The sequence below is a fragment of the Colobus angolensis genome, unplaced genomic scaffold, assembly GCF_000951035.1.
Source record: "Colobus angolensis palliatus isolate OR3802 unplaced genomic scaffold, Cang.pa_1.0 Scaffold7, whole genome shotgun sequence".
Lineage (NCBI taxonomy): Eukaryota > Metazoa > Chordata > Mammalia > Primates > Cercopithecidae > Colobus > Colobus angolensis.
The window spans coordinates 19,700,437-19,721,529 of record NW_012120709.1 but is presented as its reverse complement, the minus strand read 5'-3'; the positions used below and the strand labels follow the sequence as shown (position 1 = coordinate 19,721,529).

Below are 21,093 nucleotides of genomic sequence, written 5' to 3'. Positions count from 1 at the left end.
TACAGCTAGGAGTACCCAGCATGTGAACACAGCAGGTCCAAACAGCTTACCCAGTGAGTCTCACCCCAGGAAGCAACTGCCATAAGGAATCTGTCTTGCTGCAAAGGGCTTACTCAAGCCTCACCTGATCTCACCTCCTAAGTGTCCCATGAAGGCCGGACAGATCTGGACATTCACCCCGGACTGTCGTTTGCAAGGGAACGGACCAAAGAATGGAGAGAAAGAAGGGGCAGAGGAAAAGCAAGGAGAACCTCCATTTGAACATCCCATTAAGGTATAATGAGGACATTTCCTGCAGCCTCACCCACGTGCCTTGCCTTCTGCACCGACCATCTGACCAGCAACTGTGGAGAAACACCCACCCCAGCAAGCACTGGGGAGCCTTCCTGACAATGCAGGGGGCACCAATTGATGCTTCCGATCTACAGTGTAAAACTCACCTGCCAACTCACTGGAGGTCCAGCACACGTCTCCCACACACATCCATGTACAACCAACCACTGGGAACCACACACTGATCTTGTTTTGTTGCTGCTGTCCTAGCCCACTTTTGCACATACATCCCTGAATCACAGGCAGCCCACAGCCCTCTGGCCTGTCTCCCCCTGGGAGGAGCAATCATGACCACAGAGCCAAGAGCTGGGCAAGCACTGAAGACAGGGCAGGCGTGAGGGGGGCCGCCCAAGGCCATCTTCCCACCACACTTGAACATGGCAGAGTATATGGGGCCCCAAAAGGCTGCAACTGTATGTTCTATGCCCACCTCTCCTGCCTGTGGTTGGCCTCTGGCTGGTCTGGAAAAGCAGAGTGATCAGTTGAAGAGCTCCTTCTTCTCTGAAGGATGTGGCCATCAGTGGCAAGGTTAGGTCTTGGATCCCTGGAGACAGATCTGCATCTCCTAGGAGAACTGCTGCCATCACAGTCTCTAGCAGACTGAATTGCTTTCACTGATGGTGCTTTCCAGCATCTATTTTCTCCACTTGTTCTATTACAAGTGGTTCAATTTAATGTATGTTTCCGCTAAGAGGCCTTTGGTAGATAGGGTTTGTAACTAACTGGGCATCATCTCTTCCTTCTCTTGGGGTCATGACAGAGAAGAGATTTGGACCATGGCTGTGCTGATAAAGCAAGCATCAGATAGAAAGGGCTTAGAAACAGTTATGTGGTCCAAGTATGATGTGGCAGATGGCAGATAAGGTCTCAAAAAAGGATGCTTACTCAACCAACTTCCAAGGTTAGGCTGGAGCTGGAGCACTTCCCATCTGAGGGGTCCAATGGACTGATTGGCATCAGTCCTTCAAGGCCAAATGGGATAGGACCTTTTCTCCAGGGTGCTTGGCCAAGCCTTCCTGGGGGTCCAGTACATCTCACCCCACTGCACAGATAGGTACAAGGCAAAACTAAGCTTTGCATGGGCAACCAATCATGAGGATGGCTGTAAGCAAGCAAGTTGTCAGGGTTCTTCAGGCACATTAGGAGGTGCAGCACTTGTGCATTAATTCAAAGCGGGAAACAAACAGAAAGCAGAGGCAGCCATACCTGGGATGGCTGTGGGCTGGGCCGAGGTCCTGAACACAAAATGAGCTGCCTTGGATTTTCCTTGCTGGTTCTCAGCCACCACGTAGACCTCATACTCAGCATTCCAGTCCAGGGACTTCAGCATGACGTGGTCACTGCCAGACGGGAGCCTGATCTCTGGTTTCCACTCGGAGGAGAGCTTCGGGGAGAAACCAGCAAGAAGGATACAAGAGACCAAAAAAGCTTTAGATAGAGATACTGGTAAGACCAGATAATAGGCAGAACTTACGGGACTCAATAACTTTTGGTGCGAAATCATGGAAATAAGAAGCAATGATGGGGGTTGGGCACGGTGGCTCATGCCTATAATCCCAGTCACCTTGGGAGGCCAAGGCGGGTGGATCACTTCAGGTCAGGAGTTCGAGACCAGCCTGGCCACCATAGTGAAATCCCATTTCTACCAAAAATACAAAAATTAGCTGGGCGTGATGCCACACACCTGTAGTCCTAGCTACTCTGGAGGCTGAGGCAAGAGAATGGCTTGAACCCAGGAGGTGGAGGTTGCAGTGAGCCAAGATCATGCCACTGCACTCCAGCCTGGCTGACAGAGCAAGACTCTGTCTCAAATAAAAAAGAAAAGAAGAAGAAGAAGAAGAAGAAAAAAAAAGCAGAGATGGGACATGGTCTTTATTCTTTACCAGCCTGAAAAATTGCACAGGTCAGGAGGTCAAACTTGCATGCTGGCAAACACAAGCAGCAGCAGACGCCAGTGTGGCATTGAGCCAACCCTGTCAAGGTCCCATCACCTTCAGGGCATGCAGAGACTCAAGCACCATCCCTGTCTCCCAGGCTACACTCTGGTGCTGGGGACATATGCATAAAGATGTCTTAGAAGAAAATAAAACAAGTATGTTTCTTGTCATATTTCAGGATGCTGCTTAAGTTAAGGTGTGTGACTCACCTTCCTGATGTGTGAATACTGTGTAGATTCCAGTTTCGTTAAAAATAAAAACTATTTTTGTTGAGCCCTTACTAAGTGCTAGGCACTACAAGAAGCTTTACACACGTTTTCTTGTTGTATTCCTACAACATGCCTGTGGAGTTTTGTCAGGCTCTTACTAAACCCGATGATGGGGAAGTAAGAGAGAAGTAAGGTGACTAACGTAAAATCACACCTGCAGTCAAGGTTGGAGCTAAGTTCGTTTGGGCCCAAAACTATGATCTTTCCTTTTTTTTTCTTAATTGTGTTCTTGAAAATAACAGTTTTAATTGATACAAAATAGCTATACATATTTTCAGGGTACATGTGATAACTTAATACATTCACTTAATTTGTAAAGATCAAGCCAGTGTAATTGAAATATCCATCACCTTAAATATTTGTCTTTCTTCAGGCTAGAAACATTTAAATTATTTTCTTGTGGCTAGTTGGAAATATACAATAGGTAATTGTGAACTATTGTCACACTACCGATCTATCAAACGCTTGGCCGTATTTCTTCTATCAAACTGTATTTGTTCCCATCAATCAATCTCTCTTTATCTTCTCCTCCTCTCATGATCTTTCCTTTCTTTAGTAGGGAGCTCAACAAACATCTGTTGGACTGAATAAGGGTTTTCTGTTCCATGCAGTGTGGCCTGGTCTCTACAACTGCAGCAAATAGATGGTGGTACCTGGGGCTACATTCTGCTGTCAAGTCCAACAGTGGGCTGCTCAAAGGGTCCACAGAGAACGATAATTAGGTAACCACCTCCCTCACCAAACAGTTGTGGAAGAAGACGTGGGAGGCCTGAGAAGTCTTCAGACGGTTTCACAATTGCACAGCCCACCTTTTTGCAATCTTTGGTCTTTTCACAAGGCAGATGCCCTGGGGTATCTGCTGGGCATGCAAGAAGGCTTGATCGATGTTTATTGCATGACAGGCTGCTCCTTGGAAGGGCAGAACACAATAGCACTGTCACCTGGACAGTGGTCTAGTAGCTGTTGTAGGCCCATGGCTAAGGCTGGATGAGGAGTTATCTTACAGCAAAGCAGTCCTCCCAGGCAAAAGGGTTTGCACTAGCCAAAGAGATGCCTTTAGGAATGTGACAAGGAATGGGCAAATGCTAGTAGTGCTGGAAGGGGAATTCTAGTTTCCTTAGAGTCTAACCAGAAAGTCTGGCTATGCTGTAAGCTACGATGTATATACATCACTATGTGGCTCCATTTTCATTTAAAACAAAGCAGTTCAGGTGTCCTTCCTCTTCATTTCTCTGTCTTCCTTGGCAAACATCATTATACAAGAGACAACCAGAATCTAGAGAAAATGTATGTTATATTATACTTATCCACAATATAAAATGATAATATTTAGCAAACACGAATGAGGTTTTGAAGTGAGAGAGAGGGTGGTTAAGGTTGTTGAAATCTAACACATTTCAGTGTTGTGCCAGTTGTGTCTTTCTAATGCAGGGCTGCCTGCTGCAGCCACAGTGGTTCCTCAGACATCCGAGTGATCTCATACCGGAGATGGTTTCAGCCTGAGCCTGCCTCTTAGCCATAACCATAGTGACCATTTATAAAGGTTTCCAGGTGTCAGGCACATTTCAGACTCTTTGCATATATTATAATGCATCTTTATAACAACTCAATAAGCTATTTTATCCCCATTTGACAGATGGAGAAATTGAAGTTCTGAAAGATTAGGTGACCTATTCTTCCAGAATAAGTAGTAAACCTAGAACTGGATGCCATGTCTGTCTGGCTCTAAAACCTGTGTTCTGTCCACGGGGCCACATCAGGAAAACCATTGGAAAGGCATCCCAGCCTACCACACCTCCGCTTCCAGGGGGATATTGGGGACTACCTGCCCAATCCTTGCACCCCACTCGGCAGTGAGGAAGCCAAGAGGACCTCTCATTCACTGGGATCTCTGGACTGGGCCTAAGGGCAGTGATAGGTCTTTCCTACTATTTCAGCTCACACCTGCTTACAAATTAAGTGGGCACAAGGCCTCCCCAGCTGAGAAGTGTGCCTGCAGGGCTCTGTGCTGAACCGACTCTCCAGAAGGCTAGCCAGTTAAAGACCTATCACTTCCACAGGGGACTGATCACAAGGCAGAGAGGAAGTAACTCAGCTTCCCAGAAAAAGTCTTCCCTGGGGCTGTGTGAAGAAAGGAGATTGCTCCCTTATTCATTCTTTTCTCTACTACAAAGCCCTAGCAAGAGGTTATTCTCAGTGTTCAGATGTGGCCTCTAAATCTCTCAGCCATTGGTTGTAGTTGAAGATGACCCAGTGTCATTCTAAAACCAAATGGAAAGGGTGATTTTCAGTGTGGGATTCGGATAAAAGTGGAATGAGGGGAATCTTAAGTGGCTGGTGAGCAAACCAGGAGAAGATGGCTTAGAGCCAACTTGCTGTTAGCAGGATTGGGACAGCTCAGGTGGCCAGGTGAAGGGCTGGTGAGGGAACAAGGATTGTTTGAGGACCTTAGGCAGCCTCAGGCAGTGGGGAGAGCCCAGTCTCTCAGTCAGGCTTGGATTCAAACTGCCTCACTCAGCTGTGTGAGATCCGGCACTTACTGACTGCTGTCCACCCACCTACTTCATCTGTAAACAGGGAATAATGGTCAGACCTACCGCACAGGGTTCTCGTGCAGAGAAAATGCATGTGGTCACAGTCACAGTGCAGGTGGCCGGCCTACCATACACATTTTATCCAAGGTAGTGATTCTTATATATTAGTATGGCATTTACAAGAAGTACTAGATAATGGCAAAATAACCTTGTAGAAAAGTTCAAGACACAGAAAAATCAACCACAGTATAAGTTTGTCACCACCACAGTCATCTAAGAGGTTTTCGGATGGACCCAGTGTGAACATGACCTAACAGCTGTAGGGCCATCTTGGGATTTTAAGCCATGGCCAGGGCCCATGGGCCACCTGCCAGACATAGAGTAAGACCCCATCCCACCCCTGCCCCACCTGGGCTGCCCCTGTTGTTTCCCTAGCAAGCTGGGTGTCAGGGTCGCAGGGTTCTGGTGAAGTCTGAGAAGAAGGCCACTCACCGCTCGGTACCTGACCAGATAGTGTCTGATGGGGGAGCCGCCGTCATCCTGCTTGATCAGGTTCACTTTAATAGAGTTTCCATCCTCTCCCATCTGCCCTTCGAGCTTAGGTGCACTGGGTTCCCCTGAAACAGCCAGTTAATTCACATGAAATTCCCATCCACAGAAGGAAAATCCAACCCATCCGAATGGGATGGAGTGACAGGGTGGGGCTGGACACTTTTCTCGCTTTCTCAGAAATTCAAATGGTTAAAAAGCAATAAATATAAAACTGAATTCCAGGTAGATGCCTCAGAATGAGCCCAAACTGAGAGTGCCTCTTGGGAATGTTCTGGTAAATAGCGTTCCTATGAACAGGGTCCTTTGAGTATTTTAAGAATAGGCTTTTTTTTTTTTTTTCTGTCTCTGTCACTGGTACTTATGTTTCCTTTTAGTTGCTCTTATAACTGAAGATTTAATTTTTATAAACCTGACACATCTTGAGGAACAGCCTGAAATAGGAGAAAATACAAGTGTTTGAGTAGGAAACTCCCATCCATAAAATTATTTTGCAAAACAGCCCAGTTTCTTGCCGGGACAGGTCACTCACCCCTGGGGCTAGGAGGCCTGATCTCTAGTGGGAGTAAATAATGCTGCATTCTTGGGACTGGCTTTTCATGAATGACATTTTATTACTCAGACTCATTAAAAAAAATAAGAAGTTTCCGGTTGTGATTAAATAAAGCACGACTTGCCCTAGGCAAGTTTTTTGTAAGTATCCTTATGGCTCTTACGCAAGTTTCCTGTAAGTATCCACTTATGGTTCAAATGAGTGAGTGCTAATCCTCAACACTTTAATGTGTGAAAGTGACAATCAGTGCAGTCTTTTTCTTTGTGAGAGGAGAGACAGAAAAACGTCTTTAGCATTTCTCAACAGAAAAAAAGTTGTTTCTTGATTTGCAATACACACTCAGCTTGCAGCACTGTGAATCCAAGGTTGAGAAGGAAGATGAACTTGCATGTAACAAACTGCTAGGGCTAGGATGGTTCTCCAGTGAGTAAGGCACTAATTTACTATAAAAGAAACAATTGCATTAATATATGCTGAAAGTAATAAGGTGAGAGGACATCTCACATACAAAGTTAAAAGGAAGATCTAACACACCGGGGAATCCTGCACTTCTGCGAGGAGCTATCTCTGCATCTATTTCATAACCTCAGAGAGAAAACTTGGAGAGGCTACAAAACAGTTACCTTCTGGGTGGGTCACTCTGGCTTGCTCTCTGGAAAACAGAATCACAGACATGTGACAGAAGAGCCACAAAATGGCTTGTCACCAGGGCTTGGATCTAAGCACCTAAAACTGCACCACTGGCCGTTTATTAGATGGCTACAGGCACAGTTAGGGTCACGCCTCACTTCTCATTCAGCTACTCTGGGAACTACCTTCCTTCGGTACAAGGAGGAACCAGACAGAAGGCTAAGGAAGAGGCCACTGCTTATCATCGCAGGGCTAGCAGCAGGCGGATCACTTGGGCACTTGTTAGAAATGTAACCAGATCCTTCCAGTGATCTGTGTGCACATTTAGGTTTGACAAGTAGCAATAACAGGGATAGATTAAAAGCTACAACAGGGAGGACACATAATGTCGGGAGGATGTTTAGGAAAGGTTGTGCTTATTATTTGTTTTCTTAGATCAATAATTAAGGAAAAATAAAAATAGGAATAAAAAGATGAATGGATTTCAGGCAAAGACCCATCTTGTTTTAAAGCCGCTATCTAGCTCTGGGCCACAGCTATTCGGTGGAAAATAGGTAGAAATTTGGTTTAGACATGTCAAGGTATTTAGGCTTTCCAAATTCCTTTGGACCGTCCCAAGTCCTAGACAATACATCAGTTATGTCTACATCATTATAGATATCTAGCGCTAAAAAGCGACTCAAAGTGGCATACATTTTAGATCAGGGCAGGAGCTCTGTGTAGATTCAGAAATGCTGAACAAACAGAAGGAGACACAGGAGAACTTTACAAATTGTATTCTCTGATTAAATTGGGGTGACCAACTCATCCCGATTAGCCTGGAACATTCCAGGTTTTAGCACTGCAAGTTCAACATCCTGGGAAACCCTTCAGTCCCAGGCAAACTGGAATGGTTGATGACCCTAGACCTACCGCAAATGAACACAATTATTCTAACTTTGTCCACTCAGAATCACAACACTGGCTCTGTGCTGAATGGTCTACCTGCCCTAGCGCGGAGGGGATTTTTACAGGCAGCATCAGAGGCCCTTCCAACACGCCCACTAGGCAAGAACTGAGTCCTTCTCCCGAGGCCTCCTTTTAGGGATCAGTCCACTGGGGCTTCTCTGGCTGCACGTTCCTAATTAGCTCCTCTTGAAATTGAGCAGTGCGAGTTTTCAAGGCTGAATCAATCCTGCAAAATGCTGTCTCCGAGCTCTGCATCACGGGGGGTCTGTTGCCTCGATCAAGTTTCATTCCACATTTGCAAAATATAGGTCCTGAATTGGATGCTCTTTAGGGCTCCTTCCAGCTCTGCCATCATGTGAAACAGTGACAGCCACTGCACTAGCACAGACTGCCAACTATACCTGGGCTGTTTCTCATGACATTGTGGGAAACAGAACACAAAATACAAGACTTTCAGCCAATTTTAGGGAGATGCACTCCAAGGTCAACAATTCCACATCTCTAAGGCAGAAAGTTGTCAACTTTTTGCTTTAAAATGTTGAAAAAGTTATCTCCAAAGTTTTATCTTTGAAAAGAGACTCCCAAGTGTCTTCAAAGACCTAAGAAGAAAAGTCTCTCTAGGGAATCCTGCAGAAACCAACTTCCCTGATGAAAGAACTCTCTTATCTTTAGATTTCTTTCAGAAAAAAATTTAATTTGAATCAGAGAAAAACCATCAAAATCTATACCATAGTTAGAACATAGTTCCAACATTTGACATAGTTAGAACACTGTAATCTGCTATCATTGTATCTGAGTGACTATCAGTACTCTGATATGTGTGTATTATTTTCTCATAGAATTTAGAGCATTTTATATTATATAATAATATTGGCTGGGCGCGGTGGTCATGCCTATAATCCCAGGACTTTGGGAGGCTGAGGCAGGTGGATCACTTGAGGTTACGAGTTTGTGACCAGCCTGGCCAACATAGTGAAACTCAGTCTCTACCAAAAAAAAAAAAAAAAAATAGCTGGGTGTGGTGGCATGTGCCTGTAATCCCCACTACAGCTACTCGAGAGGCTGAGGCACAAGAATCACTTGAACCCAGGAGGCAGAGGTTGCAGTGAGCCAAGATCATGCCACTGCACTCCAGCCTGGGTGACAGAGTGAGATCTTGTCTCAAAAATAAAATAAAATAAAATTCAGGTTTATTATTTAGAGTGTTCTACCTATGATTTATTCAACAGATGTGTACTGAGTATCTACTAGGTCCCAGGTAGTCTATCAGGCACTGAAGTCTCAAAGGTAAGTAAGACACAATTTTGTTTGCCAGATGAAAAAACTAAGTTATGATTAATTCTTTTAAAAGATGATGGGGCCCTTGGACAGATACATAATGCTTCCTATGACCTTTTCTTTTGAGACAGGGCCTTGCTCTGTCACTCAAGTTGAAGTGCAGTGGCACAGTCATAGCTCATTGCAGTCTCAATCTCCATGACTCAAGTGATTCACTCACCACAGCCTCCGGATTAGCTAGGACCACAGGCACATGCCACCACACTTGGCTAATTTTTAAAGTTTTTGTAGAGATGGGGTCTCACTGTGTTACTAAGGCTGGTCTTGAACTTCTAGGCTCAAGTTATCCTCCTACGTTGGCCTCCCAAAGTACTGGGATTATAGGTGTGAGCCCCTGCACCCAGCCTATGACAGTATTTCTACAGGAAGATCATATTCAACTAATATCACAGAGATTTGGACCCACTTGGTGGCTCTGTAACTTGCTGTGAGTACATGAAAATATGCAAAGAGCAATTGTTTAATCAAGTGTCTTATCTTCCAGTGTTCACTGTCATTGAATTCTCTTAAAGATTAGAAATGGGGTTAGAGAAACTTTCTTAGGCTTTCTGCACAAAGCCATGCCTGATGAGGGAGGGGCTGTGGCGGGAGAAAAGGGACCTTTCCGTTCAGGAGGCTGACTGCTATATCGAGCACATTAGCAGAAGAAATGCCTGAGAGATTCCTGATGTGCACTGTGTTCTGAGATGGCTGCTCTGATTGAAATCATTATGAGTAATCTCAGTAAAACCAATATTGTAATTATTTGTAAATGTTGGTTTGCGATTCAGCAGCAATCGGCAGGTTGCTCCCAGAAGACCCCTGGGGTTAATTACACTCTTGGAGTTTAGTTTTAGCCATGAGTCAAATGTTTCCCCCAAAATGTATTATGTAAAGACTACACCAACGGAACATTAAAAAGAAACTTTGCCAATAACAAATATAAAGTATTGTGCAGTTCTGTTATTTTCTAGCAGGATGTGAATCAAGAACCCAAGAAAGAAAGAACGTACCATAGAGGCCACGTACAGTCAGATATATCATAGGCAGGTCCTATGAAATTCTCCCTTAGAAACCATAATTGAAATGTATATTTCTGGCCATTCCTATCACAGGTTCTCTGTTTGTAATTACTGTGCTACTGTACCCTTAAATCTGAATCGGCTTTATGCCCTTCCTCTCATCAGCAGAAGCCCCAGGAATTAGAAAACTCCGGCTGGATATCTGAATTCCACAACAAAAACTGTAGCAAATCCAGGGTACTTAGACAGCATTGGTGAATTTTAGCAGGAAACAACATTCTATTTCTCTCTCAAAGGAGCCCAAACACCAAGAGTTAGCTGTGTCTTCTGAATGAAAGGCTGGGGTGCCAAACAGGCATCCTCAAGAAAGCCTCTATCTGGGGCTGGGCACAGAGGCTCATGCCTGTAATCCCAGCACTTTGGGAGGCCAAGGCGGGTGGATCACCTGAGGTCAGGAGTTCAAGACCAGCCTGGTCAACATGGTGAAACCCTGTCTCTACTAAAAAAAATAAAAAAATTAACTGGGCATGGTGGTGCCTGTAATCCCAGCTACGCAGGAGGCTGAGGCAGGAGAATTGCTTGAGCACGGGAGGTGGAGGTTGCAGTGAGCAGAGATCGCACCACTGCACTCCAGCCTGGGTGACAGTGAGACTCAGCCTCAAAAAAACAAAACAAAACAAAACAAAAAGCCCTCCATCTGTGTTCTCTATTCATCCACTTTGTTTTCTCTCTCATAGAGATCTGCACAAAGTTTCAGGTGTCCGAGCATAAACCCGTGATAAATGAGGGGCTTGCATTACAATCTTTTACTTTTCCTATCAAATAAGACTGTCTAGTTTTAAAAATAATGTTCATTTTGTTTATCCTAACTCCTGCCTCATTTGGGTGATTATTTCTTCCAAGCAATTTGAAACTTGTGTTATATATACCTTTTTACTCTTAGTTTTTGAAAAGTCCAAAATGTACGACTTAGCTATTCAAATATGATGCCTATTTACTTTTTCCAAGTCAGAAACATTACAATTACATCCAGAGGTTAGAAACGTGGCTGGTCCTTAGGGCATCAGCAAATTATCTGAGGGAATCAGGATTTAGCGTTATTAGACCACTAACTCTCTTTCCTGAAACAAAGCTCTTAGCCCTTGACACCAAACAAAAGAATCGGATGTGATCTATGTTGCATACATTCTTGGATCCTCATGACTCTCCCTGGTGCCTCTTTTGGTAACCTACCTGGCTATTCTAGGGATGCCAAGTGGCTTTTGGACAGTCCCCAAGAACAGCCTGGCAGTGTAAGGGTGGGTATTAATCTGTCTTTGGCATTGTTCCTGCTAGATGAAGCTTTTGGAGTAAAGCTCCCCCCCCACCCCGGACCCTTTTGTCTTCAGCATTACGGCTTTTCTTGAGCCTGAGTGACCAGAATCTTTGCCATCTTAGTCCCTGGCTCCAGGGAGCCTCGGGATACACAATGAGTGAGTGTGGGTATGGCCAGTTCCCAGCTTGCAGAGCAAGGATGCTGAGCTCCCCGCGGCCACACTCACTAAGGCATCTGGTCTGTAAATCCTTTCCAGCACCAGTTTCCTGAGGAATTATGAATGTGAGAGTGCGTGTTGGGGTGGGGTGGTAAATGGCAGCACGAAGTACAAATTAAACAGCAACCAATGAGCTCTGACAGACCGAACCACAAAAATACCAGTTCCCTTCTCGCGGGTGTCATGAAAACACCAACAGATTAATTGGTCAATTATCTTTGTTTCATCATCCTAAAAAGAAAATATGACCAGGAAGGTATGGCTTGTGGTTATGGGGCTGATCCAGGCTGAGGAAGTTATGGCAGAAATAACTGCTATCACCGACAGTTAACTTGGCTCCTGCCTCCAAGGCCACAAGGGGGGCTCGTGTCCGTCTTCAGCTCTATTTCATGGACATTAGATTGGTTATGAAGAAGAATGTGGCTCCTGGGGAATTTCAGCCCTCATACTGGTGACCCTAAGGGAACTGTCAGTTTCCAAGGCCAGCAGCAGCCCACAGTCCCTGCCCACAGGATTCGGGCTGACACACCTCACTGCCTTTTTCTTCAGCCCCTTCCCACTGACTCTCTACCCTGGGAACCTCCAGTGCAGGGAATCCTTGGAGGTAAAGGCAATTAGAGCAGAAACCCTGGTGAAAAGTCTGTGTCGACCTGCCAGAGATCGTGGCAATCCAGACACACAGCTGTAAAAAAATAAAGGAGGGAGTGGAAGGGGTGGTTAGTGATGTTTTCAATCTAAGAAGGAAGAGTGGGTGTTAAAGAGCTTAGCTCATCAGAATCAGCATTTCCTAGTACGAGTCAGTGTCAGTAGCTAAAGAAAAAAATATCATTATGAATGGCTGGGGAGGGAGTCATGCTCAGACATGCAGCACACAGACAGGGGGGTGCAGGGGGCTTCTCATCTCACGCATGCTGCTGGTGGGGAGTCCCATTTACACAGAGTCCTCAGTAGCTGGTGGACAAAGCCACGGCTCCGTGGAGTCACTGGAGGAAGCCCTGCAGTGACATGATGCCATGACCTTAAAAATCAAAGTTTGCATCCTCACTTCTTCTTTTCTGGGACAGGTGTCTAAACTTATCTGTCACAGTCCTCTACAGGCCAAGCCCTGTAGGCTCAGGGGCCAAGTAACCATAAAGGATGGGGCTCAATCCCTGTTACAACCTCCCTTCTCCTTCTGAGTCGCTATACTTCATGCAGTGCTGCTGGATTCTGTAAACACTGCCCCGCTGAGCTCAGGTAGATGGAGCATCCAGGTTATGCTGCGCATATCCCAGGCAGTTTTCTTTTTTTGAGGGGGTGCAAGGTGGACAGGGAACATCAGATGTCACCAATTGTTGGGTGTACAACCCACTGACAGCAGAAAGTCCCCCCTCACTCCTCAGCTTACTTTCACCTTTCTCATTTAGGCCCAATTCAGCTTAAATCTTTGCTAATATCCAGGGAGAGGAGGTGATAACTGTCCTTAACTAAGCTTTATTGCTCTCCTCCATGAATTTTATTGGCCCTGACCTCTCCATTCCCTTAAATTTTATTGTTAAAGGCCAGCTCCTGCTGCTTACGGGCTCACCTGAATAAGTCCTCAGTTTGCCCCCTTGCAGATGGCAGGAGAAGGTCCGTCATGGATGAGGACATGGTTCCAGGAGGGGGTAATCACAGCTTTGGAATTCTCTAAGGCCCTCAGTGATTTTTTTTTTTTTTTTAATAGTACTGGCCACATTTTTTACCAACAGCCAAGACGACTGCTAAGGAATGTTTCTACGGCAACTGCAGAAAACATCTTTAAACATTTCTTGCCCTGGCTTAAAATGTCTGGAAGAGATCTCTCTTTAGAGGAGTGAATTAGTGTCTACCTTATTAACATTGTGCTTTGTTTCGCTCCAAATTATAGCATTGCACAGAAATGACCAAGCTTGTTTTTTAAAAAGAAATGAATAGGTTTCAAATTCAACATCCAGTAACTGCTCACATTTAAGATTTCATGGGGAAGGCCCAGATCTTTTTCCAGAACATCAACTACTGAACAGTCATCACAAGTCTGAAAAATATCTAGTCTTGCTGATGGTCAACCTTTGGGAAATCATGAAAATACAATATTTTGGGTGGGACCTGTAGTTTAGAAAATCTTAAGCTCTCTATATTCTCTGTCCTAAGACTTGCATATTCAGATGATTTTTAAAGGTAAGCCCAATTTATTGGCATGGACTACATCAGATGTTCTGCTTCTGGGACAATCCCACCTTATTTCGTACAATGTCAACACCCAATATCTCCTTTTTGGAAATGAAGATGGCTCATAGGCAAGTCTGGCTGTAAATGGGACTACACTGGGGCCAAGCTGACATCCCTATAAAGCTGAGGTGCTCAGAGATGGGAGATGTGGAGGGTGAACGAGAGGGAAGGTACACAGGGCTAAACACACAGGAGGAGAACGAAACACAAGAACAGACCAGGAACAAAGGACATGCGAGACCAGCTGTTGACGGTTTTGTCTGTGTGGATGTCGCCCAATCAGTCCTCAGAGAAGTGAGGTCAAACAGGGACCCCTTGCATGCATGGGCACACCGGGGGTTATTGGTGTTAGTTTTGCTTTCGTGATCCATGTAGCCCATGTCTCAGGGTGTGATTTGAAGTAAAACATTTCAGTTAGGAGAAAACTGAATGCACATGACTCAAAGGGCAGGTTCTGAATAGGTGTTTGATTTTAGTGAGGGAAGCTGTGAGCAGAGGCTTCCTTCTCTCTTTCTGGTAAGCGAGAAATGTTTTAATGAGGTTGTGACAGTCACAATATTAACTAATTATTTTGTCGTTGCTATGCACTTAATTAGGCTATAATTTTATTTCCTTTGCTGCAAGGGTCAATCATGTGTTTCTTGATTACACGGAGATCTCCAGTCATGGTAATTACCAAGTGACTTTTGCTTTGATTTTCTCCCCCTCCCTGGGGGAGGGCCACTCTTAAAAAGTGACACCTCGGTAATCACAGCCAAACTGCTCTAATCCAAAATCTTAAATCTCTTATTTCAGAAAGTCCTCAATGTGCATGAATTTCATGAAGCACTCTCATTGGGTTTTGAACAGATACAACCTTTGCAATTGATATATTTCACTCTGTAGCATTTCAAGGTTGTAAACATTTTCACAGGAATGTGACTCATTTTAGAACAACTATGGTCTTTAGAACTACCGGATAAAGTTAAATAACAATGCTATAAAGCTAATTTACCAAACACCTTTCTGGGAAATAATTTTTACGAACCATCTGGTAAAAATTCAGTTTGCAAACTGTGCTGTGGCTAATGTGGGTTGACTGTAGAGAACAGTTTGTGTGACCAAATTTCTCGAAGCAAAATACCAAACCAAAGGTTGTCGTGATATCAAATTGTCATGTCAAGTTTGCAAGGAATGATGAATTCTGGATGTGAATTGAGAACCAGAGGAAATCTCTCAAATGGCTTTGCTTGGGAAATCTGAGACAGGAAGAAATGGGTGTGCCCTACGTGCCAGGCTGTGGTCCCAGATTTATTTCACTAATCAGAACAAAGAGTTTTACCTTCTGTTCACCAGCGTGGACGACATCATCAGCACCATGCAAGCCACATGACAAAGTCACATGATACGCACGCACATGATTGGTTGAAAGGAAAGTGGAGGAGGTCACATGGAAAATACAAAAAAATTAAAAACTGATGTAAACAATGGGCAGGGAGAAAAATCAACAACAAAATCACAGACTAAATAAAAGGAGAAATTAAATTAAATTAGCAGCATATATAGGAAACACCGGGAGGGCAGCGAAACTGCCCAGAAATAGGATAATAAATCATAAAGAGCATTTGGTTAACAACACCAATAAGCATTAGCTACGGCTGCAACACTACATATTAATACCACATCAGGAGCATGTAAACTTGTTTTGAAATGGGGAGGTGTTGCTGTCAGGAACCAGATGTCAAAGTCAATCCAGGAGACTGTTAAAGGAAAAGAAAAAAGCAAGTTATTATCCACAGATTCCAGAAATGTCTCAGCATCCTTGGGAAACAAGGGCAATGAAACAGAATACGGGTCATCAAGGAAAAGTCCTGAGAGTCTTAAGCTGAAGACTGTGTGCCCTAGAAGAATAAAAGATTGTATTAAATCAAAAAGCGTCATTTCATGTTTCCTGTGGCATAAGGAAGAGGGGAGCATGGGCTGAATGAGGTTGGGTGGACGCATGCCAGAGATGGTGGCTTTGATGATCTTATCTCACTTCTTTCTCCACAAACCCATATTATTCCTGAGACCTCAGTGAGCCTCCCTAAAGTCAAGACCCATATAAAGGAAGAGGCCAGTGCAGACTAGGGAATTGGTTTCCTTCTGATGGTTGAGACAATGGCTGTGCTGACACTAAACAGCAGAAACTGTACCTTTGGCCTAACGTGCTGAGAGTTTGACATTAAGCAAATGTTTGGACATTTGTGGTTAAAGTGTTTTGTTTGTTTTGAAACAGGGTCTTGTTTCATCACCCAGGCTGCAGTGCAGTGGCGTGAAGATAGCTCACTCCAGTCTTGACCTCTCAGGCTCAAGCAATCTTTCTGTCTCAGCCTCCTGAATAGCTGGGACCACGGGCGTGTGCCACTATGCACAGCTAATTTTTCTATTTTTTGTAGAGATGGGGGTTTCGCCATGTTGGCCAGGCTGGGCTCAAGTGATCCTTCTACCTCAGCCTTCCAAAGTGCTGGGATTACAGGCTTGAGCCACGGCACCCAACCTGTTGCGGTTAAAGTTGTATCTTTAGACTTGTGGTTGCACTGATAAGACGTACATTTGAGATTTACAATGAAAAAAGCAAAAACTTTTCTTATGTGGATGTAAAAGCATTCCTTTTGGTCCTATGTTGTGACTGAGTGATCTTGACTTGTTAAAAGACATTTTGGGTTTCTGACCTTAAATTTAAGAGGCCAGGGAATGTTTTGGCCATTGCCAATTGAGGCTGAGGGAGAAGGGCAAAGAAGGGAGATGAAGACACCTTTCTATGTAAAGAACACTGCTGGTTAAAAATAACCCGAGAGAAATGCTTTAACCAGGCTACCTCTTCCCTTGCCACTGTGAGCTGATAGAATGTATGCTTCTTTCTTATTGTCTGGCATTACACAGATTCAGGTACCTTCCTACCAAAGGGGACTTGCAGGGACTATATACAACTAAGCAATTGCTCCTTTGGTTTTATTTAGAATACCTATATTCCCTCATAATTATAAATGGGTACACACACACACACACACACACACACAGGCAAAACTGGGAGATATTTATTTTCAGGCCCATTGATGGATTGATGATTGATGGATATTCACATGCTGATAGCTACGCTGCTATTAGTTCCACTGCAATTCACATGTGCTACATTTCACTTACTGGTAAGAAATATGCTCATGCTAAACTCAGGCTGCTGCCCAATTGTGAGCATCTTTCCTTGATCTCAGTATCCACTGGGACCTACAATTTGGGTCAGTAGTCAAGTGGTTCAAAATAAAATGACTCAAACTTTCTTCCCTTTGGATGTCACAACTAAGCATTTTATCTGTGGGCAGAAATGTCTGATGTTTAAAAATTAAAGACATGTCAGGGGAGAGACACCTAATTCCTTCTTCAGGCAAAATCTGGAGCCAAGATTGTGTTTCACTAACAGAGAGGACCAACCTACAGTGAGTCACCTTAAATGTGACACAGTGGTACAAATACGTTATGTAGCTTTCTCCTACTGTGCCTGGACACACGTTGCACCAGGCTGAAAAGGACAGGAGTGACACTGTAGAATAAGAAAGGAGGCTGTTAGCTGCATTCCTTTTCCAAATGTAAAAAAAAACTCATAATCTGAATTAGACCCATGCGAGCACAGCCTATTGTCATCGGCTCTGCTCTGCTGACAAAATGAAACCTTAAAAGCATCAGGAAATTAAGATTCATCACAGCACACACACGGAGGGAACACCAAGAAAGCAGACCCTTAGCTGTGTTCTGCAGTAGAAAAAAAAGAACCATTTCATGCAACACACAGAACCAGGAAACTCTTTTCTTCTCTGTTCAATTATGTATCGGAAAGCTTGGCCCTGGGAGCTGGAGTTATACTTTGCATACCTGCTTTCTGCCTTCTCGTTCTGCTTGATGAGATGTATGCCATTTTTTTCTGTGCAACCAGAAATATTATAAAATCTAAAACTCCCACACAGCTTCGATGCTTGAACACTACAAACATGCACACATACTCATATGGATTCTTCAGGGGATTCGAGTCCTCCACACACATCTTACTTCATTAGAGCATTATAAAGACCAGTTTGGAACACGTTACAGCAGTGATTCTGTGTAATGTTTTCTATGATGAAAAAAAGAGGATACAGTCTGGCTCTTGACTCTATTGTCAAGAGATAAATTCCAGCACTTTCATCTGGACTCTCAACCCAGGGGGAGCCTGGATTAGGCTTTTTCTGCCCATCGTTTTTCTAGCACTGAGGCAGGAGCCTGAAAGGAGACAGCAGGAAGGAGCTCTCTCCTTTCCCTGTGCTCTGCATACAGGGAGACAAAGCCAGGCATGCTGTCAGGAAGCAGCGGCTCCTTCCTTCTCGGCATCACCCCTCTCCCTTTCCCCAAGCTGCCATTTTCTCCTATTCCTTCCCTGGTTCTCAGTCTTTTTTCTACTGCTAAATTAACACGCACATGAGCGTGCGTATTTCAGAAGGAGGGACAGTAAAGCGAAAGCCGGGAAGGAGATGCTGTTCTTTTGTGTCCTCAGCATTTCCCTAATCCTTGTCTATTTTTAACTAGAGAGTCGATTTGGAAAGGCCTTCTCATGCACGGAGTATTCTTCCAATAATCACCCCCGTTCTTTTGCTGATGCTTGGTTTGCTCTCTTGGCCAAGCAGACGGCATGCTTTAGGAAACCACACCAGGCTAGGAGCCTTCACGCATTCACAACTGTTGCTTTTAATAAAAGGGAAAACAACAGGCAGTGCTGTAACCTAGAAGTCGGCTCTACAACAAGCGATCAGAGGTCTGGCTGAGAGCAGCTCAGCCCTGTACTCACTAGCTGGTTCTGTGGTTGCAAGGGCAGGAAGAGGCCAGGTTGCTATGGAAACATGACAGACAGAAAAGGCACAGAAAGGTGAAGGAGAGAATGGAGATAAATTAAACTCATAGCTATATATGTATATATACATGGGTGTGCATATATTATATGTATGTAGGCATCATTATAAAGATGGTGAAGGAGGTATTCTCTCACTCTCTGAGTTATCAATATTAATATACATATTTATTTATTTATCTATTTATTATTTTGAGATGGAGTCTTGCTCTGCCACCCAGGTTGGAGTGCAATGGTGCGATCTCATCTCACTACAACCTCCATCTCCCAGGTTCAAGCGATTCTCCTGCCACAGCCTCCCAAGTAATTGGGATTACAGGTGCATGCCACCATGCCTGGCTAATTTTTGTATTTTTAGTAGAGACAAGGTTTCACCATGTTGCCCAGACTGGTCTTGAACTCCTGGCCTCAAGCAATCCACCCACCTAGCCCTCTCAAAGTGCTGGGATTACAGGCCTGAGACACCATGCTGGGCCTTAATATACATATTGAAAATACCTTAATATACTTATTTAAAAGAGATGATCAGAGATTCTGCTGACAATACTCTCACGCAGCAAGAGATAACATAACTCTCATTTATTCTGACTATTAATTCCAGTTGCTAAATTCTGAGAGTATGTTTTGTGTTCTTCACTCTTAATCTTTAATTTTCACAAACACTTAAAAGGTAAGTGGAATCCATTCTTCACCTTAGAGGTAAGAAATCTGAGACTTGGGGAGGTTTAGCGACTTATCCTACATCATGGAGCTTCAGGCGGAAGTAGTGGAGCTGTGATTTGAACCCAGGTCTGTCTACTTCCAAAGCCTGAACTCTGTCTGCTACAGGACAGTGCCTGGAAAAGCACTCCATGGGGTGGTGGGCATGCTTATGAGTCAACAGATGGTGACAGAGGGCTTCTGAGCTTGAGGCTTGAGTCACCTCCTGAGTCTGAGCCCAAACTGCAGGGGCTTCTGATATATCAAGGAGAATAAAGCCAGCCAGGCGGCACCACCCTGCCTGCCCATTTGCTGCTGTCTGCCACTCTGGGCAGATGCTGGCATTGCATCTTGTGTCTTACTGAGCTGTGGTCTTACTTTGCTATTCCTCCCTGGAAAGCTAGGTTCAAAACTCCAAACAGTGGCAGGCCTGGAGCCCTTTCTACTCCTGTGCATTCAGAAGAACAAAAGGACAGGATAGCAACATTAATGAGATCGGAAATGAGCAAGGCTTAGCCAGGAAGACGAAACCTGAGAGCGACCCGTTGACATGACTGCTGGCTCAGTGGTAATGATCCCAGGTGGGTAAAGCAGAGCTTGATAAACATTAAAATGTTTGTGATTTTCTTTAGGCTGGCAGGACGTGGGTGACTACTCATCCTATTTTACAGAGGAGATAAACAAGGCTCACTGGTGAAGGGTTAAACGATTTGCCTAAGCGCCTACTGCCAGGCACATCTGCCAGACACTGTTTATTTTCCCACAAATATTTACAAGAAAAGTATGCATTTATGGATAAAGTGAACGCTACAGGCCTCCCTATCTAATTTCAAATGTCTGTATCCAACTGTGCCAATTAAAATGAAGGGTAAAAACAAAACACTCCAACACATTTTCTATGACCCTGCAGAGGAGACATTTTTCTTGGTCAATTCCCTTGGTCAATCTCCAAATACGAGTTCTGATCCAGCCCACTCAGAATCCTGAGGACAGGGGTGGCCCCAGGGAAGCTGCCTTGGGGATCCTGCCTGCAGGGGTTTCTATCCAGAGCAATGCTTTTCCCTCGCCTCTCCTTCAGGGAAGGCTGCCCCTCATGGATCTGAGAAGCCCTATGCCTGTTTCTCTTCTCATCTGCTTCTCTAAAACCCGACGCTGCTTTCCGCCAACTGAGTTGAATTATCACCTGGTAAAGGAGATAACATTAGGCAGAACAAACTGTGGCTGGTGGAAAGCGACCTGCAGAGAGATGGATGAAGAAAATGATACTCACTATCTGGTGGAGACAATGGAACAGGGGTAGACGAGCTAGCAGATGCCGCTGAAGAAAGAAAAATGAAGGTGGGGAGAAAAGATCATTGAGGTACACAGATACTGAATGAAAAAAATGGAAGCAACAACCCTGGGGCGTCAGTATGAGGAGCTGAAGCAAGTTACAGTGGGAAGAACAACACTGTGTTTGAACAGGTGGCCAGGGCACCAGCGAGGAGCAGGGCTCTCTCTAACTTCAAACCTTGAGGCTGTGCACCTGCCAAACCCTGAAGTTTAGGTAAAGTCTGGCCCAGGAACAGCTGCACAAGCCTCAAACCTCGACTGAAAACAAATATCCAGTTCAGCAGGACCAGCTGTCTCCATAGGACCAGAGGTATA

General features: G+C 44.5%; 1 protein-coding gene across 6 annotated transcripts in view; it reads right to left on the bottom strand.

The window, feature by feature from the left end:
• The window catches only part of NCAM1 (neural cell adhesion molecule 1), a 314,204-nt gene that overhangs the window by 16,576 nt on the left and 276,535 nt on the right, over positions 1-21,093 (bottom strand). For 4 of the 6 annotated variants that reach the window (XM_011926757.1, XM_011926758.1, XM_011926761.1 and 1 more), the window contains 3 exons: positions 15,175-15,177; positions 5,566-5,690; positions 1,540-1,717 (listed from right to left, as the gene is read on the bottom strand). In XM_011926757.1, the coding sequence (XP_011782147.1) occupies positions 1,540-1,717; positions 5,566-5,690; positions 15,175-15,177 (306 nt within the window). Of the gene's footprint in view, positions 1-1,539; positions 1,718-5,565; positions 5,691-15,174; positions 15,178-18,687; positions 18,730-20,716; positions 20,765-21,093 lie in introns of all 6 variants that reach the window. The other 2 variants (XM_011926759.1, XM_011926756.1) reach the window with 2 other exon arrangements.